General features: G+C 43.8%; 1 protein-coding gene across 3 annotated transcripts; it reads right to left on the reverse strand.

The window, feature by feature from the left end:
- Nucleotides 1-781: 781 nt before the first annotated feature.
- Nucleotides 782-25858, reverse strand: COQ3 (coenzyme Q3, methyltransferase). Of its 3 annotated transcripts, none has more exons than XM_053287690.1 (7): nucleotides 25193-25858; nucleotides 15010-15121; nucleotides 13162-13314; nucleotides 11175-11274; nucleotides 9308-9550; nucleotides 7151-7310; nucleotides 782-4244 (listed from the first exon to the last, which is right to left on the reverse strand). In XM_053287690.1, the coding sequence occupies exons 1-7, from the start codon at nucleotides 25311-25313 to the stop codon at nucleotides 4192-4194; spliced, it is 942 nt and encodes a 313-aa protein (XP_053143665.1). In that variant the 5' UTR covers nucleotides 25314-25858; the 3' UTR covers nucleotides 782-4191. The 3 variants fall into 3 exon arrangements, with proteins under 3 accessions (XP_053143665.1, XP_053143663.1, XP_053143666.1); XM_053287688.1 differs by having other exon boundaries at nucleotides 782-4296; nucleotides 25193-25849; XM_053287691.1 differs by lacking the exons at nucleotides 15010-15121; nucleotides 25193-25858 and adding an exon at nucleotides 13423-14156 and having other exon boundaries at nucleotides 782-4296.
- Between the last annotated feature and the right edge of the window lie 1199 nt (nucleotides 25859-27057).

The raw sequence follows: 27057 nt of genomic DNA on the forward strand, positions 1-27057 counted from the left end.
AATTCTTTCCAAATTAAATGACTCTTTATATAATTCTGGAGAGGTGCACTGAACTATGGAACTGATAATACTGCATTGGCTGGACAAAAAAATTGAGATGGGGTGTAATACTGGCTTTCAACGTCTATTCCTTTCTAGTAGGCAAATTAAGAAAAGGGAAAATGGAGATAATTCCAAGACCCTTTAAGTCAGCACTAGATGGCATTGTACTGGAGGTAGTCACGTTACTCATGTGGATGTGTGGTATCATTTCTCTAAGAAAGTTAGGATACCACAGATGGCCTTATCCTATATTTGCTCCTTCCGTAGATTAGAGCTGATCCATAGCCCAGATCCCATCAGCATGCTTTTTAGACTGGTTGTCCTATTTGGATTACCATGATGTGAAATTAACATCTTTATTTTTCAAAAGTAATTTTCTTTTGCTCCTGATGGTCTATTTATTTTTTCATTTATATCCCACTCTTCCTCCATGGAGCTTAGAGAAGTGTACATGGTTATATTTTTCCAGTCTGTGAGGTAGGTTAGGCTGAGAGATGAGTGACTGGCCCAGAGTCACCCAGCAAGTTTCATGAATGAACAGGGACTTGGTCTGGTCTCCCCAATCCTATTCCAACACTCTAATCACTACACCTCACTGGCTCTGAATCTGACCAAGTGCACTCTGTGCTTCTTCTATGCTCTACATTTGCATTCTTGATTAATTCAGTCCAGATTTAAAGCAAGCTTCAGTCATGTCATCAGAAGAGTGGAACTAATATCAATAATTGGACAAAAACCATCATAGTTATGGGAACTTTGTTATGCAGTCAAAAGAACAAACAAATCAATAGACACCACATACATAATTTATATATTTTTTATAAAACTATTTTAATACAAAGTTAAGATTGTAATATCATTGTAACTTAATTAACCTGTAAGCTTAGAACATACCTGAACGTTTTATATAATCTGCTTTTCAGACAAGCTTGTGTTCAGTGCTAATCTTGTAACAATTTGCTTTTTAGCAATGCAACTGAATCAGGTTATAGCACTGTGTGGTTAAAACTTTACCTAATCAATAAACTATACTGACAGGTTACCACATAGAATAGCCATTAACAGGGTACTACAGACTGAGATAAAGATGTCCTAAATTTGGTAGCTTTATGTATTCAAGCAGCTGATAGCTAGATGGCCCTGCCTTAAAGAAGAGGGCTAGATTCAAGTTAATTTGGCAATGTTGTACATCCCAGAAGACCTTATAAGGAACTGCACATTCACACAGCAATAAGATCAAAAAGCACAACCAGAATTGCTAAATGTTTGGGATAAAAAAAAGGGAAATAGAAGTCCAGCTTCTTGTTTCACCTATTGTTATTGAAATCTATGTTCCTTCTATTGTCATTCTTACTGGTTATCTATGGTGTTCTACATTTTAAAACATAAATGCATACATTTATGCAAAGTTTCTTAGCATGAGAAGTACCATTTTTACACGCCAAAGCACACACTTCACTATTCTTAAGTGAAACTGACATAGCACTTAAGATAAAGGCCTTAATGCCCTCTTTCAACACTGGATTCCAAGGGGAAATATTTTGTTTGAAGCCATTGAATGTGCGAGATGGATTTTACTTACATTGGATTTTACTTACATCTTCAACATAATCAAAGGAAATTCTACGTCCCAGACTCTTCAAGTAATTGTATTATCCGTTTTCTAGTCTGAAGCAGATGAGTTAGCTACCTCGGCTTTTCAGACGGAAGACTTCTAGTCAGTTTACTCAAGTTAAGGTAAGCAAAAGCATGGAAGGATAGCATGCCTCTCCCCACCCACCCCTTCCACTTTTTCCTGAGCACAGGCAGACTTCTGGGGCCTATTTCACAACTATTATGTGACGATTGCTATTCACACAGTTATTCACACATGTTCAATAGTATACCCAATCCAAGCGATATAGTTGCTCGGTTCACTTCTTAAGTGAATACATGTACATGTTTACAGATACCTCTTATGTATAGCACTGTGTGACTAGTCCTAGAGCGTGCATGTAGAAGAGCAGTTTCCTCTTTAAGTGCCAGTTGCTAAGGCAACTAGAGTAAGCCACCCTCTTCCCCTCCACTCACTGCTGTTAGTATAAGTATTGTTTTCCTGGAGCTTGGATGAGATAAGTCTAAAAGTTGAAATAAGTCTAAAATACTACTGAAATTCAGCAACAGCAAAGTAATGCAACCCTAGTCTGCATTTCCCACAGAAATGTCACAAACCATTGTTCCATGCTGCCACAGATGAGAACAGCTTGTGCCATGAAACAAGATCTTCTCAACACATATCTGCATTATCAAGTGATACAGAATCCTAGTCTTCATTCAAATGAAAATAATGCAGTCATGAACAGCACAATGCTATGCATGTCTCCTCATATAAGTAAGTTCCATCGAGTTTAATATTTGTTATTTATTTGATTAATAGTGTGTAGGCAAGTGTGTACAGGATTGCAACCTTCATCAAGTTTACTGACTTCACTCATCCCTTCCTTGTTCTAAACCTGGAAAACAATTTTGACATGCAGGCTTCTATTGTTAAGTGCTGAAAGCTATTAAAAGATAGGGATGGTCTTTATTCTCCTGTGCCATGCATAGGGCTAAACATTCTATCCCTCTGATTATTAGGTACCAATAGCACTATCACATCATCCCATAAAATATGTATAGTTATATTTAAGAGAACTATTTTTCATTCTTTAAAAAGGTTGGTTAGTGCTATTTTAGGAAAAAGCATTTGTGGCATGATGCTATGGATCTTGCTCAATGCCGATTTTAAGTCTTCATTCTTTTCCACAGAAGTATGTAGAAAGGTTGCATTGTTTTTGTTATTACTAGGAAGTCAGCTACTGCTAATTTCAACAGGCAGCTGCGTGTGTCCAAACTAGACTAATACACAAAGCAGGGGTGGGTTGGGGTGGACTGTAACATTTTCCAGCTCAAATTTCTTTAAATCAGTTGGCATCATTGTCCAGTAGAGAAGTTTTCCATGTTACTGGGCAAAGCCTTACCTGCAATCTGGATACCATACCAAGTTCAAAACCAGACTACTGCTACTGTGCATGTACAGTTGAAGCAAAGCAAGGTGCTAGCATATGTTTTGGCTACTAGTCGGAGGGCTGTGGGCCACCTCCAGTCTCAAAAGGCAGGATGGCTCTGAGAACCAGTTGCAGGGGAGTAATGGCAGCAGAGAGGGCACGCCCTCAATTCCTGCCTGTGGCTTCCAGCAGCATCTGGTGTGCCACTGTGAGAAACAGGATGCTGGACTAGATGGGCATTGTTGGGCCTGATCCAGCAGGGCTGTTCTTATGTTCTAATGGATCAATAATTGGCTAGCCAACCATAGTTTGCCCCAGCAAAATAGCTACAAGTTAAAGCAGAAAGGCTTTAACCCCTTTTCACCAGATAAGGTTTCAACGTTGTCTATCAGTACTTATATTCTGCTAGGCAATTCCCATCCATAAAGTGTAAATACAAATTGAAACACATGCAGCAGGACCAACGGCCACTTACATATACCTAATTCTTAGACAAAAGAAATCTGAGGGGAAAACGGCATGAGAAATGCATGTGCACATTTTGCCCAAACACATACAACACGTGCTCACACTGAATGTATGCACAACACTGTAGGTTAATTCCAGGAAAGAAAGAAACAAGCAGAGAGGGTGCGTGTCTAAGTTTAAAAATAGACAAGCTGCTGAATTTGGATAATAAAAGCTTCAGCTATATTACAAATACAAAATGTTGCATTTTAAACTCCAGAGCTCATTTCAAGATTAATTGTCCTTTAGACTTCCAGAGGTATTCATTTTAAGAACCATTTCAAAAAATAGCCAGCCTTTTTCCTGCACAGAATATCTAATCTGTAGGTATACAATTGACTTCTTATTCAGTATAACTCATCTTTGAGAGCTTTGTACATCTGATGCTGTAGAGAATGAACAATTCTTCTCCCACCAGACTGAGCCTGGCAGACACATGTTAACCTCCAGCACTGTAAACACGAAGCTGCTTGTTCTTCATTGGTGTATTACAGCCATTTATGCAGATGTTCCTCCAGCTTTCTCCTGCTACTTTAACAACCATGTATTAGCTATCAGGCATCTTCAGTCTTCAAGGGTGCTTCCTTTGGCTCCAATTCTTCTTGCACACTGGATTTCACAGCATGGAGTGCATAGTTAATACTAGTATTTCCAGTCCAGTTCCAGGATCTGAAGAGGGGGTTATACAACATGCCTTTCACTGTCTTTACTAAAAAGCCATCTGTAAAAGGTAAAGAGGTGACCATTGTCAAAAGGCCTGACATTAACTGTAAACAACTATGAAGCTTTCAGTGCTGCCCTGACATAACAGGCAAGACTGTACCATCCTAAGTAATTTGCTACCCGAGCCTATTAAAAACACATTGTAAGCCTTGAAGCCATCAAACCACTTAAGAATGGTGTTTTCCAAGAAAAGTGTGTCCTGTACAAGATTAACCTTGTTAATCATGGACTCGCCATCCATGATTTTGCGTATCCGTGGCCGGGTAATAGACACCCGACCTCAGTATACATGGGGAAGAAAAGGGTTAGATCTGCATATCCACAGGTCAGGGTGGCCGGAAATGACCTTGGAGGTCATTTCTGGCCTCCATTTTGACATCGGGAGCCATTTTATGGCTCACTTTCACAAAAAATGGACCTAAAATGGTGATTTTGGGCTGATTTTATACACTTTAGGGGCATTTTTCAAGTGCTGGGGACCCCTCAAGCATGGCAGGCCACTTCCCCCTGCATTTCTAGGGCCTTTTATAGCATTTTTAAAATTAAAAAAACAGACCTAAAATAGTAATTTTTGGCCGATTTTCTATTCGGGGGGGCATTTCTGAACTGCTGGGGACCCCTCTATCATGGTTGGCCACCCCCCTGTGATTCTAGGGCATTTCACCCTGCTTTTCACCTTCAAAACTGACCAAAAAAACCCCAGAGATTTTCGACCAATTTCTCTCCCTAGGAACCTAACCCCCGTGATCCCATAGCCTCAATATCTCAGTATTCATGGTTTCCATATCCACGGTAGTAGCAGAGAACGGAACCCCTGCGAATACTGAGGTTCTCCTGTTGTACAAATTATGATGCAAATTAGAAGCTGCCTTATGGTAGCCCAAAAACAAAATGCAAACCAAAATACTTTTGTCAACAAGAATTTGCACTCTAGGGTTCACTTCACTACAGTCTGCAAAGTCTAAGCATAATATATTACAGTGAGAATAATCTCTAGTTTAAAGAATAGCAACAAAGTACTTTTATTTTTATATAAAATATTAGTAACTGAAGAAGGGATAGAAAGAGAAATTCCATCATCTGATTCAAGTGTCTAAGACAGGGATTCTCAAACTTGGGTCCTCAGGTGTTATTGGACTTCAACTCCCATAATCCCCAGCCTCAGTGGCCTTTGGTTGGGGATTATGGGAGTTGAAGTCCAATAACACCTGAGGACCCAAGTTTGAGAATCACTGGTCTAAGACAAACTATTCAAATTACATTGGACAAAGTGCTGAACAAAAGTTCATTGGACAAACTGTTGAACCACAACCATGATATCTTAACTTTAATACAAAACATTTTGAAGTATAGTTTCAGTTCTGTTACAGCCCTCATACTGAGGTCTTCAAAACGTACTTCCTTGTAGTGGGACATTCAGCTCTAACACTGGTGGAGGGAGGCCAGAGGCAGCCCGGGTCCAGCCCCCTAGCCCCGCCCCCTGCATCTGAAAGCAGGCGCAGGGGGGTGTGGTGGAGGTGCCAGGTGCGGCCCCTGATTAGTGGCAGCCTGGGTTCTTTGAACCTGTTTGCTCAGTGGTGGCTCTGCCCCTGAGCTCTAACGTTTAGAAGCCCCTTATATCTGTCCAACAACATGCAGCCATGGCAGCAGCACTATTGTGGTGGTACTATAAGCAACTGTACCTATATCTTGTGGTTACTGGCTTCCAAATGCTAATGGTCACATCAAGTACCCCATGTGGGAAGACATTTTTGGTGCCTCAATGTGAAGGTTATAAGATTTCAGCCGTTAGTGGCAAAAGTGTGTCCCAATAAGTTTAAGCTACTAAAAACTAAGGCACATTCCAAACTAGAGAAATAACATGTTTTGGCATAGTAAGAATTTTGCCAAGATACCTCAGGAAAGGCAAACATTTTGAGAACCAAAACTATTCTGGCAGTAGCAAAATACAAGGCCACAGGAAAGCACTGCTACTTTCCAGTAACCAGAATGCCTCTAGTTTCCGTGTCTTTCTGTCCTGGATTTTTTCCCCTTCCTAAAATTTTGTTTCTGTATTTCCAGAGAGGCATAACCTGATCCCTTCAGCAAGGCCAAAGAATCTGGAATCCAGTTTGCTCCTGTCCAAATCTTTTGGTTCTTTGTATAAGAAACTATCAAATTTACCATGTTTTCATCCCTTACCATCAATGTCATTTTTAAAAATGCTTTTGACTAAGAGAAGAGTTCCGAAGCATATAATTCTAACATTATGAATACCAGATGGTCCAGAAATTGGTATATTAGATAACCTGCCCTCCCCCCTAAGCTAAAAATATAGTTACTTTACCAAAAGCTTACCACTTACTGTGGAGCACAGTACAATGCCAAGCCCCTTCCCCTTTATACTATGCAATATATCATTTTATTTAATGAGGAAATCCATTTTTCAGTTACTAGTGAAACCAATATGTAATAAAATCTGCACTGTTAATGTCTCATGAAAACAATCCTCAAAAACTGCTAAGGTGAACAAGACTTAGATTAACACCTGATCTAGTCTAAGGGCTACTTCCAGCACCAACACTGCAAGGGCAGATGTTAGTTTAAGGATTGTAATCAGTCTCCCAGGAGGAAACCTCCCTCCTACGTCTTTGGCAAGGGAATATTTGCCTCATTAAGAATACAAACACTGGGGCTCCCACTTAAGACAATCAACATGATAGCTCATCGTGGGTGATCTCTGCGATCTGCTAATTTCTGATTATGCACATGCAACTGATTGAGAAGTATGTTCCTGGCAATACTCTATTGTAGAAAGGTCAAGGTCGATTAGCAGCCACGACTGTGTGCCTGCCTTGGGATTTAGCACTTACTTGATTCCAGGAGCCGCTCAAGCTCTTCAGGGGCAATGAATTTCTCCCAGTCATGGGTGCCTGCTGGAACAATGCCCAATATTGTCTCAGCAACCACAATGCCCAAGTAGTAAGACAACTGTGATTTGTTGATTGTAGTAATAAATAGGGAGCCTTCAGGCTAATTAAAAGAAGAGACATAAAAATATAATTGGCAACATCGTTTATGAAAAGAGATGTATGGATAAGGGCCATCACCCGATTAAAACAATCTTACAGCTTGATCCTATACATGTTTACTCAAAAGTCAGTCCCAGAGTCACCACTTTTCAGGAATCATGAGGACAAGACTGGCAAAAATTGCCCTTCCCTTGCAAGAATGTTAATTCTGCTCACAGAAGTTCTTAGGATCAGAGTGGATAAAATCAATGATTTTTTAAAAAAATTAAAACAATCAGATTTTTTAAAATCAGATTTTTAAAATAAAATGCTTTTTGAGGGAAAAAAATCTATCTAAAGATAGTTTTCTACTTAAAATCCATTATAGTCTAAAGGTATTCATCATGAAATAAGGATTAATTTTTAATTATGTAGCATGAGACTGTATATATGCAATGTTTAAATTTTTTGGTAAATGAATTCCATTAATGTCATGCTCTTTCAGAGGTTTCTGTAAGATTATTTTGGGCAATTTTTCTATCTAGAAGATGACCAAAAATGAAACCTTCATCTGGTTGTAAATATTAAGATTATACCAGCAAGAATGAGTCTTTATGTAAAAAAAACATTATTTCAACCTAGTCTTACTGACTAGTGATTTAAATTGATTTGATTTAAATCAAATCCACTCTGCTTAGGATATATCCCATAATATCTTACTTCCTTCACATTATGTAAAAGTTTGATAAATATGTTCATAGCATCCATCTGTTTGCTTGGGTTAACATTTCCTCAACCAAAAGCACAAGTTAAAAACCCTTTAGAGTCTTGTAAGTCTAGATAATTAAATCTGCAGTAGACAAATGTAAAAGATTCCACTCCAAGCAAAAAGAAAAAGAGAAGGACACTAATGTATTTTCTGGTAGAAAGGCCGCATTGGCGTAACAGCTGCACCACTGAAAAACGGCTGAATTTTTTTTAAAAAATCACATCAGAAACTCCACATCAGCATAAAGGCCGCAGCTAAAGGGTGTGTGTGTACCCGCCAACACCCTTTCCATTTCCCATGGAGCACCGTTTGGGGGCATTTCAGCCCTATGCTCTCTCCCCTCCGAAGGTGTTTGCTTGGGCAGGGGTGGCCAGGTTGGGCCTGCAGCAACGCCATGACCATATTTAGCAGCCAGTGCGGGTGCCATGGGGGGCGGCAGGAGGTACCTTTAAGTGGAAATTAGAAGGTGCATACCTCCCTGTATCGCTGGCCCTGAAAGCTCTTCCTAGTAGCGGCAGAGGATCGGTTCCGCCACTCAGCTGGGGCGTGTGCTGCTTGGAAGAGTGGCGGCAGTTGAGTGGCGGAGCTGATCCTCCGCTGTTGCTGGGAAGAGCTTTCAGGGCCAGCGATACAGGGAAGTAAGCACCTTCTAATTTCCACTTAAAAGTACCTCCCACCACCCCCTGCAGCACCCGTACTGGCCGCTAAATATAAGTCATGGCCTCACTGCAGGCTCAACCTGGCCACCGGCCAAAGCAAACACCTTTGCAGGGGGGAGAGAGAAAGGGGCCAAAATGTCCCCACGCAGAGTGCAAACGGCACTCCAAGGGAAATGGAAAAGGGGGGGGGAAGCATGCAAACCCAGGGCCAGGAAGGCCCAACTGCACTGTCACCCCTCGGCTCTTCTGCTGCCTTCATTCCTTCCAGGCCCTCTCAAGCGTGTGGGCCTATTGCTGGTTAGAGGGGCCTGCTGAGCTGCCGCCGCACCTCCCTCCCTCACCCCTTAATTCTGGCGAAAAGGCCACACTGGCTTAAAGGCCGCAGACGCCTTAAGATAATTTTTTAAAACATATGCAGGTTTAAAAGCATGACTTTTTAAATATGTATACCTTTCCACCAGAAAATATGGTACATATTTAAAATGCACTACATATTTACAAATGTAAAACAAAGGAGTTTGTTTTTCCTGAACAGCCATTTGAGTAGTTTTTTGGGTTTTTTTAAATTAAGTTGTTTTCTTAAGAACTCACTTTTAACACTTCACCACAGCATCTGATAAACATTTCCACATCAGCCACATGTTCCACTACTTCGGAAGCTACAACAACATCAAATGTTTCTGATGCCTCTTCCACAATATCCTCTAGTGTACAGGATTTGTATTGTATTCTCTTGGCCAGGATTGGATCATATGATTTATGCTGTTCTGCTATTCTTACATTGTCCTCCAGAGGATCGATGCCGGTAACTGAAGCTCCCAATCTACCTAGGGGCTAACACCACAAACATGTTATTCCCCGTTGCATTAAGAAATAAACATGATTTCCAAGTGAATGACAAGCTTGGCTAAAGTTACTGATCAGCATAAGATAATATCCAGTACTTTCTCACACACCCCTAACAAAATAGTCACCACTAGTGAACGCCACACAGAGCATCTGTGCGGCGCTTTGCAGCCGGCTGTTTCCCCCTCCCTCTTCCTCCCGGCCCAGTCTCTCCTCTCTTCCTCTTCCATCCGGCCCATGCTCTCCAGCCCTCCTCCCCTCCCATTCCTCCCCCGACACAGAGCCGTGGCAGGCGGCCAAGAAGGACCCCGCCGCCACCATTTTTCCTCCCTCCCATCCGCCTACGACTTTTTCTCCCCACCCCCTCCTCCCGCTGCCCGTCGCCTTTCTAGTTGCAGTCCTATGCACTTCTTTGGGAATAAGTCTCAAAACATGAGTAAAAAACCTATTTCTGAGTAAACATAGGTTAGTGTTGCAAAAGCATATTCAGATTTGCATTTTTAAAAATGCCAATAATATTAAAAGTGCTGGTTATTTTGTCATAAGCCTAGACTATTAAGTCTAGCCCAGAAACTATGAAGAGAAAGCATAATGTGCCCAAAGCTGCAAGGTTATCATAACTTAATTGGGAATAACTGGCCAAATTCTGCCAAATTCTAGTAAAACTGGGGAACTCTGAACCTTCCACACAATGTCAGTGTGCCCTACTCCACATTAGCCTTTTACAAAATTTCAGCCTGCACATAATAAAATGTATAGACCACCCACCACCACAGTGAGTTATTATTAGGTTATCTAAATAAATACAATAATCAAATTAGTAGTGCAGCAGAATACAAGACACTGAAGCTCTTCTCATGATCAGTGAGAAGAGCTTCTTCCGGGTCTGCGGGGAGAGCGGGCTTAGCCTGCTCTCCCCACAGACGATCCGAAGGTAGCCCTGGGCAGCTGGATCGGCCACCAACATGACTGCCAGCCCCATCACGGAGCTGGTGGGGGCTGCGGGGATTGGGGTCTGCGCGGCCCCCGGAAGTTCCAGGATGCCCTGCATGAGCGTGCGGGTCATCCTGGAGAGACCCGAGCCTGGAAGGCTGCTTGCAGCCTCCTGGTAGGGCGTCTACTTGTGTGTTGCCTTGCACCACGGCAACACACAAGCCAAAAGATGAGGTTAATGGAGCACTCGCTCTGTTAACCTCGTCTAAGGGGAGGGGTACTTATGGAGGCTATCTGCTGGGAGCCGCGCAGCTCCTGTTGCCACACACGATCGCCCTTAGCCCGCTTTGGGGCGACCGTGAGAATAGCCTCACTGTTATGTGAGGGCTTGGAAAAAGTACATAAGCATAGGTCAAGAAATGTTGGCTCAGTTCAACAGCCAGACAAAATATTTTACTCATCATATGGTTCCTCGAGCTATGTTGGTACATTACTTGTCAGTAGTTTTTCACTGTCAGGCATCATTTTTCACTCGTCACGGACAAATGGACTAGTGGCTTTCCTGAGCCCTATAGATAAGCACTATTCAACATTATTCAACTATTCAACTGTTCAGTGCCTCCTTCAAACAAAGGTTAGGGATAAGAGAATTTGTAACTCAAACTGTAGTCACCCCTACCTCAGTTAATAATCCACCACCACAGCCAACATCTAGGATCTTCATACCAGACAGAGGGCTTCCCAGCTGGTGGTCATTTCTTATATTCAACACTGTATCTCTTACACAAAAGGCAGAACAAGTTAGTTTTAATTAGGCCAATTAACCAAGAAAGGATTTTAAGCAAATCAACTAAGTTTAAATACATCTACATTTCACCACGTCTCAATATAAGTGCTGATATTGAACAACATGTGAGAGCTTATAGTTTCCTAAACAAAAGATATTTCTCATTGTCTGGAGGAAAGTTCATCCTTAATATTTTCAATTTTTATTCCCTTTCACAACCACACACTCCAGAACCAATATAGCCTCAAAACTAAATAAATATGTCCTAATCTCACATCCCTGATTAACCTCACTGTTCACCTGAAGCTTTACTTGTTTAGTCTATCAATTAAGGCTTATAATTCCAATTACAACAGCACTGTGCCCAGTTAGAAGTTCAGCAATAATGATGAAGTCATAAGGGATGTACATGAAGCTTTTCATGCACATCTGGGACGGTGGTGAGCAGGCACTCTAACTGGAGGGAGGCGGGTCATACCTGCTCCTCCACTGCCCCCTGAGGCGCTGTCCATAACAGCCAGCCCCAGTGTCCATTCTTACAAGCGACACCATGTGGGGGCTTCCTGTTTGGGTTCCTTAGCTTTTTATAATTTTCAGTTTGGGGCTTTTAATGTAACCTTTAATTTGTATCTAATAATAATTGTGGTTTTTAATCTGACAACGTTTTTGTTTAATTTAGTTAACTTTATTACTTTTGTTGTATCTTGTATCAATCCTATTGTTGTGAGCCACCCCGAGCAGTGGTGCACTGGAGGGGCGGGGTATAAATAATTTTAACAACAACAACAACTAGCTGGGCCGGGCACAGAGCTTCTGCCCCTCTAGTTTGGCCCAGCCATTTTCTCCCGCTTGCCGCTGCCACTGTTGTTTTCTCACCAGCCGGCCACCGGTGCTTAACTTCCCGCCTGCCAGCTGCCTCCGGCCGGCCTGCCAACACCTCTTGCAGTCGGCCAGCTGCCTTCTCGGTTCCTCCCGCCAGCGTGGCTCTGCTAGCCGGCTTCCTCCCCCCACCAGCGCAGCTCCACCAGCCGGCCGCCTCCTCCTGCCAGCATGGCTTTGCCCACCAGTGCGGCTCCACCGGCTGGCTCCTCCTGCCAGTGTGGCTCCACTGTCCGGCCACCTCCTTCTGCCAGCACAGCTTTGCCCGCCAGCGTGGCTCCACCAGCCAGCATCCTCCTCCCGCTGGCGCAGTTCCACCGGCTGGCTGCCTCCTCCCAACAACGCGGCTCCACCAGCGGCCATAGTTTTTTTCTTCCCCGCTTATCCCCCGGCAGCGGCTCGCAAACTCTCACGAGAGCTGCCACGCATGGGATTAGCAATGGGTACATTTAAGAGAATTATATATAAAGAAGAAGATAACAACAACAACAACGAGTTCCCTGTTCCCAGCATCCCGCGGATGTCATTGTCACTTAAATGGCGCCTGTGGTGCGTGGATGCCATCTTGAATGCTCAGCAGTGTTGATGAGCACTCAAGATGACATCCACACAGACACCATTTACATGACAATAACACCCGTGGGATGCTGGGAACAGAGAACTTCCTGTTCCCAAACAAGAAGCCCCCACATGGTGTTTCTTGTAAGAACAGACAGCAGGGCTGTTTGTTATGGACAGCACTGTACTGGGGCATTGGGAAGAGCAATGGAGGGGCAGGTAAGACCTGCCTCCCTCTATTTAAAACACCCTCTTCCCCTCCCCTGCTGAAACATTTCAGCCAGAGGAACTCAAATCATTTTGGTGCCTCAAATTAGAGGTACCGAAACGCTTCATGCACATCCCTAAAAGTTATGCTTTAACTCCTAAGATGTGACACTTTCTACCATTTTCAGGTTCTTGGATGTAGTATGTGAAGACTGACAAAATTCAAAAACCTTACCTAATAAAGGGCACTCTGATATCATTCATAGAATGAAGGGCTGCATATTCTCCTTGCTCATCCCACCACTTGTGTGCTAAGAGCTGGAATTTTTTAATCTCCTTAGAATCCACTGTTGTGTGTGAAGTGCTGTATGGTTGTTCTGCAAAAGATCTAAATGTTAAAGGTTATATTATATCAGCTGTAATAATCACAACAGGGATCAACACACACCAATATGATATTTCCAGTACTTGGCTTTGGTAATTTAGCACTACTCACAAGCTGCACAAAGGATTCAAAGAGTTGTGAAGCAATGGGATCCCACCCGAGTGTTCCTCATTTCCGCACATGGACCAACATGTTTATGAGTAAAAGATAAAATATCTGGGGCTTTTTGGTTTCAGGAAAACCAACACAAATCACAATACAGCCTTATAAAATGGTATGGAGAAATTTGAGACAGAAAAGGTCTCTCTCCCCTAATGCTAAAACTCATGGTCAGACAATGAAATCATTTGGCAGTAGTTTCAGGAAAGTCAGAAGACAGTACTTGACAATGAATACTAAACTAATGAAATTTGCTGCCACGAGATATAGCATTGTTTTAGATGGCGTTAAAAGAAAATGAGACTTACACTTCATGAATTTGTCTGTCAATGGCTAATAACTTAATAATAGCCCCATGTAAACAGGCAGTACACTTAGTCTCACAAGCAGCCTAACCCAACCTTGGGCAGCCCAGCCTGGGTTAGGCTGCTTGCAGCCTGAGCACACACAGAGTCAGGTGCTTAGAGTGCCCGACTCATGGAAGTATCCTCCAATGAACCGTGCTCATCGCATGGTGCATTGTGGGATATCCAGAGGACCAGACACATTGTTCTGGCCTCCGGAGATCTGCACTATCAAGAGCAGTGCAGATCATGTGGGCGTGCGTGTAGTGGTGCGCCAAAGACTGGACCTACAAGAATCTGGGCGAATGTAGGTTCATCCCTGCCTCCTCCACCCCTTTGTGCCCACCCACCCTCCCGATCATGTGAATAGCCCTAGTATGTCTCCAAGTAGCAGCTAGTAGAGTGAGGAAAGCAGATACCTTCATGCTTTGGAAGCCTATGACTGGCCATTGTTGAGTTAGATAAACCCCTTGGTCTAATCCACCTGCACTCTTATTCTCATGAAGTCCAACTTGTGTAGGTTCAGTAATACAACATGTATTGTGGATCTGAATTACCAGACCTGTGTGTATACTCCCTCATAGAGATGAGGGCGGCTACAAGCTTTTGGTTCCACTGTATATAAGATTATGTCCACGACTCAAGATATGAATGGTATGTGGTTTTCTTAGAATAAAAGAACTGGCAGCCCAGTCTTGCCATGCCATCACATAAGAGTTAAGGGGAAAGGTATAACAGTAGCTACTCCAAATGCAATGGCACAAAATATGCTTGTGTCAGACAGAGGAGCACAAATGCATAGGATCAGAAGGTTAAAATCCTACATAATTGTCAGGTGCCAAGGCATATAGTTTGAGGCACATGATACAGCCACCTTACCGAATCTAAGCAGAGTTTCGTCTAGTCAGTGCCACAGTGCACATACTATATATGCCATTTTGAATTCTAATGTGAAGAAAGGTGGGATATAAAGGTAACAGAGCAAAAAACAGTATGCCACATACTAAAAGCATAACAGATTACTAAATTTTCTTAAAGAATCTGTGAAACATACACAAAAACCATAACACCCATTTTGATTCATGAATTACCATAAATCTATCAGCATGCTAACGTCAGTGATGATTTATCCCGATGCATATTTTTCCACCATTAAAAGATGCCATTACCAATAATTGTGAAATATAATGCCTACATTTTACTCCTTGCTTCAGCCAAAGAGACAAATGTACTGTATTTTAACTCAATTTTATACTTCTTAAGTAAAGGTCCTTGAGATATTTGCGAAGGCTGGCCATAGTAGCTACCTGAAAAATAAGAGAAAAGTATTTGAATCACACACTTTTCAATCAGCCCACTGACTCAGTTTTTGAAACTACTACTGAAAATATATCAGAGTTTCTAGCAGAGGTCAACGCCTATCAACAACGAAATGGTTGTGAAAGGGTTACCTTTCATCACTGGCCATCTTATAGCCATAAAAATGTAACATTTGGAACAACAATTTTGGAGCTCTCCTATGGAATCTAGCATTTTGTACATTTTCATAATTATACTCTGCAGCCAGATGTTTAAGTCAATCAAAGAACAGACCTATTTTTTGCATCAGCTATTAAGAGGGTTAACAGATTCCACTTTTATTGGGCTAAATACATACCAAAAACATTAAGCAATCTTGAAAGTAAATTATCAGCAGCCTCACACACATTCCAAGGATATTCGCTTGGCATTCACCATTTAAACATAAGAACCAGAACCCAATTATATAGGTGACTTGAAAAGTATTACAAACACGGTTCTACTATATCAGCGCACAATAGTGGCGGGGGGTGGGGAGAAAAAAACAACTGCTAGTACTGAGTTTCTCTTCCAAACATTAAAAGCAATATCTTTGTGATACAAGGACCAGCCAGATTGCTTAGGTCGCTGTGAAAATTTATTCAGTTTTGGAAAGCATATTATTACAGTACTATTGATATACATGGGCACCTTGCAGTCACAGAGGCAGCACAGACTGGTATCTGCTCCCAAAGGCTGCCATCCAAAAAAGACAATGAGAAAACAGCAGAGGAAGCGGGGGCGGGGGGAATATTGTCTGACGCTGGAAAGAAGAAGAGGAAGGTCATATTTGCTAGGGAATAAGCCTAAAGCTAATTGGACAGAATGATCTTACTTATAAGTAATTATGCACTGGGTTTATAAGAGAATAAGTCACAGCAGAATAAGTCTGGTGGAAAAGGTAGTCTTTGTTAACCACCAGTTAGGAAATTGATTTTTAAAAGCCCAATCAGCAAAAATGCAACAAATTCTGGTTCTCTGCCAGCAGTTAAAGCAGGGCTGCCTTAAGCCAGGGGCACACCAGCCAGGGGCACAGTCCGTGGGCCATCATGCTCCCGACCATGCCCGGTGTCGTCTTGTCACTGACCAGGGCTGAGCGCCAAGTGGGGCTGGGCCAGCCTCCAGCTGCTGCCACAGCAGCTGTAGTGAGCAGCCCTGCTCACTCAGTGGATGGGGGGGGGTTCGTGAGAGGAGGAGGCTGCAGAGCTGCCCAGCCTGGCCAGACACGCATGTGTCATCGTGTCAGAGCCAGCTGGAGAAGGTGCGAAGCAGGAGCAGATTACCTCAGACAGCTTGATTTGCTGAACCTTTCAAACATTTTTACTGAAGTAAAAAAAGCTTATATAGGGAAGTTGAACACTAGGTGAGCTGAGGGAGATGGCCAAGAAGAAGTGGGGGTCTTGCACTCCTCACTGGCTGCACCGCGCCTGACTCACGGGAGGTAGATAGGTGGGCATGGTTTTCAGCACCGGAGGAGTCACTGCGTGGTGGGGAGGCTCAGCAGGACGAGACTGAGTGGCTGCTGCCTGAGGGCGCAACTGGCAGGGGCAGAAAAACTTATCTGAGCCCCTGCTGTCTCCAACCTGCAGCTCCTTCCTGCCTTTCCCCAGTAAACTGATTCCGTTGCTGGACAGCCCTGACCATTAAGAAACTTCTCCTAATGTTCATCCAAAATCTGCCCTCCTGTAATTTAAGCCCATTAGATCTTGTCCGGCCCTATGGAGCAGCAGAGAGCAACCACACTCCGCTTTCTTCTATGTGACAGTCCTCTGGGGATGTGAAGCGTGCAGCCGTATTCCAGCCTTCTCAGGCTCAGGAGAGGAGATCTGGTCTTGTGGTAGCAAGCATGACTTGTCCCCTTAGCTAAGCAGGGTCTGCCCTGGTTGCATCTGAGTGGGAGACTAGAAGTGTAAGCAGGGGGGAGCCACCATTGGGCCAACGGGTTCAAAGAACCCAGGCTGTGCCCAATCAGGGGCCACGCCTTGCGGCCCCGACACGCCCACATGTCTGACATCAGACGCGGGGGTACTGGTTTAGCTCCCGAGCGGGGGCCGCGCAGCCCCTTCGGGAGTTGTACTCTAACTTCCGAATGGAACCTCAAGGCTCCGTTCGGGAGCCAGACCACGCCCCCCGCGTCTGATGTCAGACACAGGAGGCGGGGTCAGCAGGGCCACAGCTGCACACAGGCCACCGGTGGTCAGGCTCCGTGCCTGAGTGTGAGCACTGTAAGATATTCCCCTCAGGGGATGGAGCTGCTCTGGGAAGAGCAGAAGGTTCCAAGTTCCCTCCCTGGCTTCTCCAAGATAGGGCTGAGAGAGATTCCTGCCTGCAACCTTGGAGCAGCCGCTGCCAGTCTGTGAAGACAATACTGAGCTAGATAGACCAATGCTCTGACTCAGTTCATAGGCAGCTTCCTATGTTCTCTTCTCCAGGTTAAACATACCCAGTTCCCTCAACCTTTCTTCATAGGACTTCTTTGCCCTCCCCTGCACATGTTCCAGTTTTTAAAGTGCAGCACCCAGAACTAGACACAGTACTCTGGATGAGGTCTGACTAGTAGCTAATAGAGTGGAATGAGAACTCCTTGTGACTTGGCCAGTGTGGTTCTGTTAATGAGGTCTAAGTTGGCATTTGCCTTGTTTGCCACTGCAACCATCATTTAAAGCCTTGTGGCCATCACCAGAACTAGTGGCAATGAGTTCCATAAGATACATGTGGTATAAAGAAGGCCTCTGGCTTGCCAGTAAAGGCGATTACTTGCCAGATACTATGTCATGAATGCATGTCATGGGGTAAGTAATTCTACACTTGATGGAGAGGGCGGAGCAAGATCTTGAGGCAGGGCTGCCATCTTAGGGTGGCACATTTTCCTTGCAGTGTTCATTCCACCCTCCCTCCTGATCCAGTCTGTAAAGTTAAAGGCCTGCACTTTAAACAGCAAATTAGAATGCAAAGAGAGAATCTGAGCTCAGCCTTTTTATTATTATTATTATTTCTTGTTTACATAGTCAGACAGGTGTTATTGACTGGTTTGTTTTATCCAGGCATGGAGTCCTTCCCAAGGACCTGGGATGCCAGAATTTTATTGTCAATGGTTATAGATATCGTCGCAGAATATAGGCTGTTCCCAGTAAAGCTGCTTTTTGTAATTGGCTGATGGTGATTTCTGTGGCCCCTATGGTGTTGAGGTGCTCTTCAAGGTCTTTTGGAACTGCACCCAGGGCACCAATTACCACTGGGATTATTTTGGTGTTTTTCTGCCACAGCCTTTCAATTTCAATTTGTAGATATTTGTATTTGGTGATTTTTTCTATTTCTTTTTCTTCTATTCTGCTATCCCCTGGTATTGCTATGTTGATTATTTTGACTTGTTTTTCTTTCTTTTCGACTACAGTTATATCTGGTGTATTGTGTGGCAGATGTTTGTCTGTTTGTAGTCGGAAGTCCCATAATATTTTTACATCTTCATTTTCTTCAACTTTTTCAATTTTATGGTCCCACCAATGTTTGGCTACAGGTTGCTTGTATTTTTTGCAGATGTTCCAGTGTATCATCCCTGCTACCTTGTCATGCCTTTGTTTGTAGTCAGTCTGTCCAATCTTTTTACAATAGCTGATTAGGTGGTCCATGGTTTCATCTGCTTCTTTACAAAGGCGGCATTTGCTGTTTGTTGTGGATTTTTCTACTTTGGCTCTTATTGCATTTGTTCTTAGTGCCTGTTCTTGTGCAGCCAGTATTAAACCCTCTGTTTCTTTCTTCAAGTAACCATTCTTAAGCCATTGCCAGGTCTTGGTGATGTCTGATTTTCCACTTATATTGTGCAAATATTGACCATGCAGGGGCTTATTTCTCAATTTTTCTGCTCGGTTCTTGACTTGTTCTTTCTTGTAGGCCTGCTTTCTTTCATTGGTGTTGAATAGTTTCACGTTATTGACCATCTGAAGTGCATCTTCTTCACTGTCCTTGATATATTCTTCAAGGCCTCTTTTCTCCTCCTCTACTGTTTGATAGACTTGCAGCATTCCTCTTCCACATGAGCTGCGAGGGAGGTATAGCCTATCGACATCACTGCGGGGGTGCAGAGCATGATTGATGGTCATTATTTTCCTGGTCTTACGATCCAGCGTCTCTAGCTCTGCCTGGGTCCAGTCTATTATTCCTGCAGTGTATCTGATAACAGGTATAGCCCAGGTGTTTATGGCCTGCATGGTGTTCCCGCCATTGAGTTTGGACTTGAGGATTTTTCTAACTCTCCTGATGTATTCACTTCCAATTTTTCTTTTAACTTCAGTGTGTGCGATGTTATCAGCCTGGAGAATGTCCAAGTATTTGTAATGTTCTTTCTCTTCCAGGTTCTTGATCTTGCTTCTATTGGGCAGTTCTATTCCTTCTGTTTTTGTTATTTTTCCTCTGTTCATTATTAATGCAGCACACTTGTCTAGTCCAAACTCCATTGCTACATCGCTACTGAATATACGGACAGTGTTTAGCAGTGATTCGATTTCTGACTGGGACTTTCCATAAAACTTCAGATCGACCATGTACAGCAGATGGTTTATTTGACTTGGTGTTTTAGATGTTTGGTATCCGAGGCCTGTTTTGTTTAGTATTTGTGAAAGTGGGGTCATGGCGATTACAAACAATAGAGGGGATAGTGAGTCCCCATGGAAAATGCCTCTTCTAATGCTAACCTGTCCAAGTGTCTCGCCATTGATTGTTAACTGTGTACTCCACATGCTCATTGCTTTTTAAAATAAATATCTGAATGTTTTTGCTGACACCAGTTGTTTCTAAACATTTTAGCATCCATGTGTGAGGCAATGAGTCAAAGGCTTTCTTGTAGTCAATCCATGCAACACTTAGATTTGTTTTTCTTCTCTTGCAATTTTCTAAAATCATTTTCTCAATCAGCAGCTGGTCTTTTGTGCCTCTGGTGTTTGGGCAATTTCCTTTCTGTTCAGCTGGGAGCTGTTTGTTAGTTAATAAGTGTTGCATCACTTCATCTATTATTCCAGTTAATAATTTGAATATGGTTGGCAGGCAGGTTATCAGTCTATAATTACTTGCAACTGCACCTTTTGCTGGGTCTTTAATGATGAGGAGTTTTCCCAGTTGTTAGCCATTGTTCAATATCACCTCCTTGCAAAATGTGATTGAACTGTTTTGATAGTGGTTTATGAAAGCTTGTTAGGTGTTTAAGCCAAAAGCCATGCAGTTCATCATCGCCTGGCACAGTCCAATTTTTAATTTTCTTTGCTCTTTCACTTATTTATTCTGGTGTTATTATTAGATCTTGCATTTGTTGGTTACATTTTTTGACCTCTTTCATCCAGCCTGCTTTTTTATTATAATCTATTGGATTGTCCCATAATTTCCCCCAGAATTGCACTGTTTCTTCTTTATTTGGTGTTTCTACGTTTCTTGCAGTTTCTCCTTCTATGTTTTGGTAGAAACGTCTCTGATTCGACTGGAATTGGAGATTCTGCCTGTGTTGTGTCATTCTGGCTTCATATCTGCTAATCTTCTTTGACACTGCTGTTATTTGCTGCTTTATTATTTCCAGGACTTCTCTAATTTTCCTTCAATCTAGGTGGTATTTTTGGATCAGATACTGTTTGGTGTTTTCATTCTTCAGCTTCTTGTCTTTCATATCTTTCAATTTACTAGCATCTGATCTAAGCCTGGAGATTTTATTTTCTAATCTAATCTTCCATTTAGGTAATGTACTGCTTTCTTTTTTTACAGGTCCACTGATCTTATATCTTACCTCTTGTGTTGTTATTGTTGCTGCACTGTACATTAGTTGGTTTGTTTCTTGCAAATTATTGGTTGTTATTTCTGCAAGTGCAGCATTGACATCTTTTAATACCTGAGCAAGTTGTTTTTTGGCAACTGTTTTTAGAGCTGGAAGTCGAACCCTGGTGGTTGTTTGGTTCATGTGCTCAGTTATTTTTTGCTTTAGTTCTTGTTGCTTTTCTGTTAAACGGCATTTGGGTTTTTGAGGTGAAGGCAAAGGGGCGGTTGCCTGGTTTTGATTTTGAAACAGTTCAGCAACAGTGGCATCCTCGATTTCCGACACCTCCTCCACCTGCACCTGAGCAACTTCTTCAATTGGTGGTAATTCTTCTTCCATATCTTGAGCCTGTGTTGCTCTTTGCAGTTCTTCCAGCTCAACTCCTGTGAATACTTTATTTCTTATTATGAATCTTCTCTGGTCTGCTAGCCTTTGTTCTGTTATTTCTGTACCTGGATGCTTCTCTTTCCAAATTTCGTACATTATTTTTAAATAACCTCTTCTAGTTGGACTAGACTTGTAATAGCAGATCATTATTTCGTTGTTGGCATTTTTCTTATATATTTTTCGGTTAAGCGGCGTTTCTTCCAGTAACCTTGCAGTCTCCAGCCCTGGTTGCTCAACTCAAGATCCTGAGTCCTGTTGCCCACTTGCCACCAGATGTCCAGGGACTATAGCACCTGGCACGGTCCTTGTTGACCCAGGCGATGACCGATCTGGTATAGATTTATTAAAGTTACGTCTCACCATATTGTTGATGGGAGAGGCACTCTTTGTCTGGCTCCTCTGGTGAGACCTGTCCAGTATGGTTGGACCTCTGGCATAGCTCTCACCTTCCTCAGAGCACACAAGCCCCACAACCACGCCAAGGTAGTGCCTCATTATTATTTATTTATTTCGATTTCTATACTGCCCTTCCAAAAATAGCTCAGGGCGGTTTACACAGAGAAATAATAAATAAATAAGATGGCTCCCTGTCCCCAAAGGGCTCACATTCTAAAATGAAACATGAGATAGACACCAGCAACAGTCATTGGAAGTACTGTGCTGGGGGTGGATAGGGCCAGTTATTCTCCCCCTGCTAAATAAAGAGAATCACCATGGTAAAAGGTGCCTCTTTGCCCAGTTAGCAGGGGTTATCTAGGAATCAGGCAGGATCAGACAGTCTGGGGGCAAAGCCAGTGACAGTGGGAGGAGCAGGCAAACTTACAAAAGGATCCCAGCAACAGGTGAAGGGAAGCACATCTATGTCTGTGTTTTCTGCTGACACACTGAGCAGGTGTGCCTGCTGTCCCATACCCTATTGCAGTTAGAAAGCCCCCATTTCCCCCCCTGAACCAATTAGCAAGAACTAATTAGCCTGACCAGCACAGATGTATCTTCAAAAGGAGAACCACCCTCCTGCATTCCAAGTAAGATTATTTGCCAAGGCTAGATTTGGAAAGCATCTAGAGCTGAGGGTGAGCATGTGGACAGGAGAAGTGCAAAAGGTGAGGCTGCAAAAATCCTCAGTTTCCAAGACCAGCCAACACATTATTGGCTGCTAGACTGGCCCCTGGTTGCACCCAGACCTCCTCTTCAGTGTTCTCTAGGTTTTTTTCACCTGTGTGAGGAATGAGTTTTGTTCTGGGCGGCAGTATAAAGGCAGTGTGTGCACTCATGCATTCAGAGTGGGGCCTTCTTGATTAAACCTGCGTGTGATCTAAAATTAACTGAGTGGACATCAAAAAACATGTGAGCGTGCACCCACATGGATGCCTCCGAGGGAACACTGCTCTTCTTGTCATCATTTCTGTCTTTAGGAAATGCACTGCCTTGACAACTCTTAGCGGAAAGGTGTCCTTAAGGGCAGAATTGCTGTAATATTTGCTTGTATGTCTAGGACATGTCTAAAATTCTGCCCTGCCATCAGAGGTCATCTGAGGTCGTCTGTCTCCAGTTACCGCCAACTCGTTTGGTGGTCACACAGAGATGGGCATTCTCGGCTGCTGCCCCAAGACTGTGGAATGCGCTCCCTGCTGAGATACGATCCTCCCCATCTCTGGCAATTTTTAAAAAACATTTGAAAACCTTTTTTTTACACCCAAGCCTTCTCAGCTTTTTAATTTAAAAAACTTTAATTTTATGGTTTTTAAATTATTGTATTGTTTTAACTTTTATGTGTGTTATATGTTGAACTGTTTTAACTTTTATATGTGTTTTAATTGTTGTTAGCTGTCCAAAGATGTAAGTTTGGGCGGGGTATAAATGTAATAAATAAATAAATAAATTTTATGCATTTATCAAATGCATTTATACTCCATTTTTAAGTTAGGAATATCAATGTGGCTTACAAAAAATAAAAACAGAATTTGGAACCCTGTAATAAGAAAATAAACCAACCCAGTGAGAGGACACTACAGAACAGCCCTCTGGAGCAAAACTGTCTTTCCCATCTATCTCAAGGAGGGAAAAGAAGGATCCCAGCTTATCTCTCTGGGAAGAAATCACTCCACAGCTGTGGAAGAACCATGCAGAAGGATCCTGTCTCTGATGCCCACCAAGAGAATTTCTGTTAATGGTGAGCCTGGCCTACAGTTTGGAGGAGAGGGACCTCTAAACGGGAATTCTACCCACAAAGATTCCCAGGGATCTTTGCAGGAAGCCATGTCAGACAGGCAAACCAGCACAGAGGCGTAACTATAGGGGGGGCAGGGGGGGCATGTGCCCTGGGCGCCATCTTTTCTGGTCACGTGGGGGGCGCCGCCATGACAAAAATATATTTTTTTAATTTTTTAATACAAATGTTTCCTGCTCAGTGCAGCAGCGCTGCAGCAGTCAAGGGAGCACGTCGGCGCCCTCTCCCCCACGAGCGGTCCCTTCCGCACCGCCCGCACCCCCCCCATTGCTTTGCTGGCGCCTGGCGGGCAGTCAGTGGCCTGGCTTGGCGGCGGCGGCGGGCGCTTGTGAGGAAAAACCTACGTATAATGTAGTATGTTGGGGGGCGGGGGGCGCGGGGGGGGCGGCTTTTCAATGCTTGCCCCGGGTGCCATTTTCCCTAGTTACGCCTCTGAACCAGCACCTACAGTCTAGATTGGCCCTCCATTTCTTTCATCATATGTTTATCTCACAGAGATATTGTAGAACTGGAAAAGGTGCATAAGAGGGCAACCAGGATGATCAGGGACCTGAAGCACCTTCCTTAGGAGGCAAGGCTACAGCATCTGGGACATTTTTGTTTAGAAAAAGACTACTGAGAGGAGACACAATAGAGGTGTTTGAAATTATGCATGGAGAAGAGAGAGTGGGGCAGAGAGAAAATTCTCTCCCTCTCTCACACTTGTACCAGGGGTCATCCCATGAAACTGAGTGCTGGGAAATTTAGGACCAACAAAAGGAAGCTGTTTTTCACACAGTGCACAACTAATTTATGGAATTCTCAGCCACGGGATGTGGCGGTCCTAGCTTGGATGGCTTTAAGAGCGCTTTAGACAAGTTCATGGAGAACAGGTCTATCAACGGCTACTAGTCTAGTGGCTACTATAGACCACCTCCAGTCTCAGAGGCAGGATGGCTCTGAACAGCAGACACAGGGGAGCAAGAGCAGGAGAGAGGGCATGCCCTCCTCTCTTGCCTTTGGGCTTCTAAGCGGCATCTGGTGGTGGGCCACTGTGAGAAACAGGATGCTGGACTTTCTGCCTGATCCAGCAGGGCTGTTCTTATGAGTGAGTTCAGGTGGACTGAGGGGGAAAGATTCTGCCAGTGACTCCTGCTACATAGAACCTGATGCCTGGAAGTTACTAAAACACATTTCAATATTTTATTAAAATGTACTGAACAAAGTAAACAACACCACATAAAATTTATAGTTTTTAACTATATAAACATGGGGGGTGCAAAAGCAAAAGGCGAAGAGCGCCACAACCCTTTGAGCCAGCACCGAGTTCAATGAGCATCATGCACGCAAAAACGTTACGAGCCGCCACCCAAATCAACAAAGTGGCTTTAAAAGTGTCCTTCCCCCCACCCTGACGTATAAATATGCATTTGAACAGGCGAAGGAAACCGCATCTAGTTGCCACCCGGACTAAGAGAGAGAGAACAGGGCAATGAGGATAACAGGGGGCCAGAAGCACGTGTGGGATTATGCATCGGGATTATGCAGCCCCCGGAGACAGGCAGGCAGCGAGAAGCCACCGCCAGCAAGCGAGTTTGGAGGCGGCTGGGCCGCTGCGTGCGGTGGAGGCCGCGCCAAGGTCCCACTCACCCGAGTCTACTCTCAGGCTCAGCGGGGCGCGCCGGCAGCTCGCCCCTCGCCCCGCCACTTCGCCGCAGGTGGCCCGCTGCCGCCTTGCCCTGCTCAGCCAGCGCCAGCTCCAGCCTTTCATGCCTTCTCTCTGCCTAGGACTGAAGGCAAACTGGCCGCCGCCTCCTCGTCCTCTCCTTTCCTGCAAATACAACTCGCCGCTTCCCGTCGCGACAGCCTGAGCCCAGCCTCCGGATCTGCGTGAAGAAGAGCGCCGGCCTCCTCCGCTCGGCTCTAAATAGCTCCACGCCCCTCCTGAGCCCGCCCCAGCCCCATCACAGAGTGGGAGGACTGGTGTTATTGTTCGAGCACCACCAGGCTTCCCTCCCGCCCCGCAGGCGTCTCTCAACCATGTCGCGGTTTCGACACAGGCACTTCGTGGGACGGGCAGTAAAGCCCCGCTGAACACACCGAAGCCGACTGCTGCGCGTCAGCGGTGGCCTTTTCAGTCCTTGTCCTTCATTTATCATCGGGTTGTGTGGTTTTTTTTAGACTGAAGTACAGAAAACAGTAGTTTTCTGGAATGGAGTGAGCAAACCAACCCTGATTTATCCAGGCGCTCTTCCCTACGGCCTATTACCGCTACTCTCCCTTTAACCCACTGATTCTAAAGGTTATCTCTCAGCGGATTTCATCACACAAGTCCTTGCAAGCCAATCGGCTCATAGTCGGCGCCAGGAAAAGGCGATGGTGGACGTGCCCCGGCCCTAACTCACCCCTCGCTTCCCCCCGCCCCCCACTGCTGGTTCGCCATAGTAACTTGAAGGAAAAACAATTTGAACTCTTTCTTTATTAGTATTTTGAATAAACATTACTGCTTTTCAACACAAAGTTCTTAGGGTTACATCGCAAAAAAAAAAAAAAAAAGTATGAGAAAATTGTTCCCTGTCCCAAAAGGGCTCACAATCTTAAAACACACAAGAGGCATCAGCAAGTAACTGGAGGTGCTGTGCTAGGCTGAATTATAAATTTATAAACAATTTATATAAAGAGCAGCTTATAGGCTCAAGTCACTTCTTGCATTTATGTTAACTAAGGAAGCATTAATATGAAATAAACCATTCCTTTTCTTTCACGAATTTAAAAAGCCAGACAAAATTCACACCTTGCCACTTGTATCCCTCCCCGGCCCTCTATTTTTCTGCCACTGAATGAGCTACCTTAGAAAGGCTGAACTGTTCAAACTCCAGAGCTCCTGCTCAGGTGGCATAAACAAAAATGTAACCTTTCCACATATCATTCCCTTGAGAACATCATCGCCTATTTAGCTAAACATATAGCAAACTAGGTTTCTTTCCTTTCATTGGTTTCTAAATACCTCCCTTTCCTGCCAGCTTGCCAGCCTCACCTATCCTGCCCCCCTTACTTCAGGGCTGTGCTTTCTCCTTGTACTCCTTCCTCCTAAGTAGCTGGCTTTCATCATCCATTCTTCTCTGGGTCCTTTGATTTTATCCTGTTTCCTCTATTCCCCACTTAATTCCCTTCATTTCTACTCAACTGAAGTAATCCTTTCAGCAGTGTTTGTTTCTATAGATATTAACCATAGTAATGTACATGGAAATAGGGGCTTAGTTGGGCAAATCCTTGCAATAAGTAGATTTGGGTTATCTCACCACCACCACCCATTTGTCAAGGCCCCTGGATGTCTCTTCTTCCCCAATTCTTCAGCCTTTCATTCACTTGTGCTGAGAGCATTCACACAGCTGCCAGTCATTCTAACCCTTGTGTTATATCCAGTAGGCATATCTCTATCATTACTCCCTGCCCAAGGCCTTAAATACAGTTGTTCCTTGCCCCTTTTGTTGCTCATTTTTCAAAAGCTTAGG

The sequence above is a fragment of the Hemicordylus capensis genome, chromosome 1, assembly GCF_027244095.1.
Source record: "Hemicordylus capensis ecotype Gifberg chromosome 1, rHemCap1.1.pri, whole genome shotgun sequence".
Lineage (NCBI taxonomy): Eukaryota > Metazoa > Chordata > Lepidosauria > Squamata > Cordylidae > Hemicordylus > Hemicordylus capensis.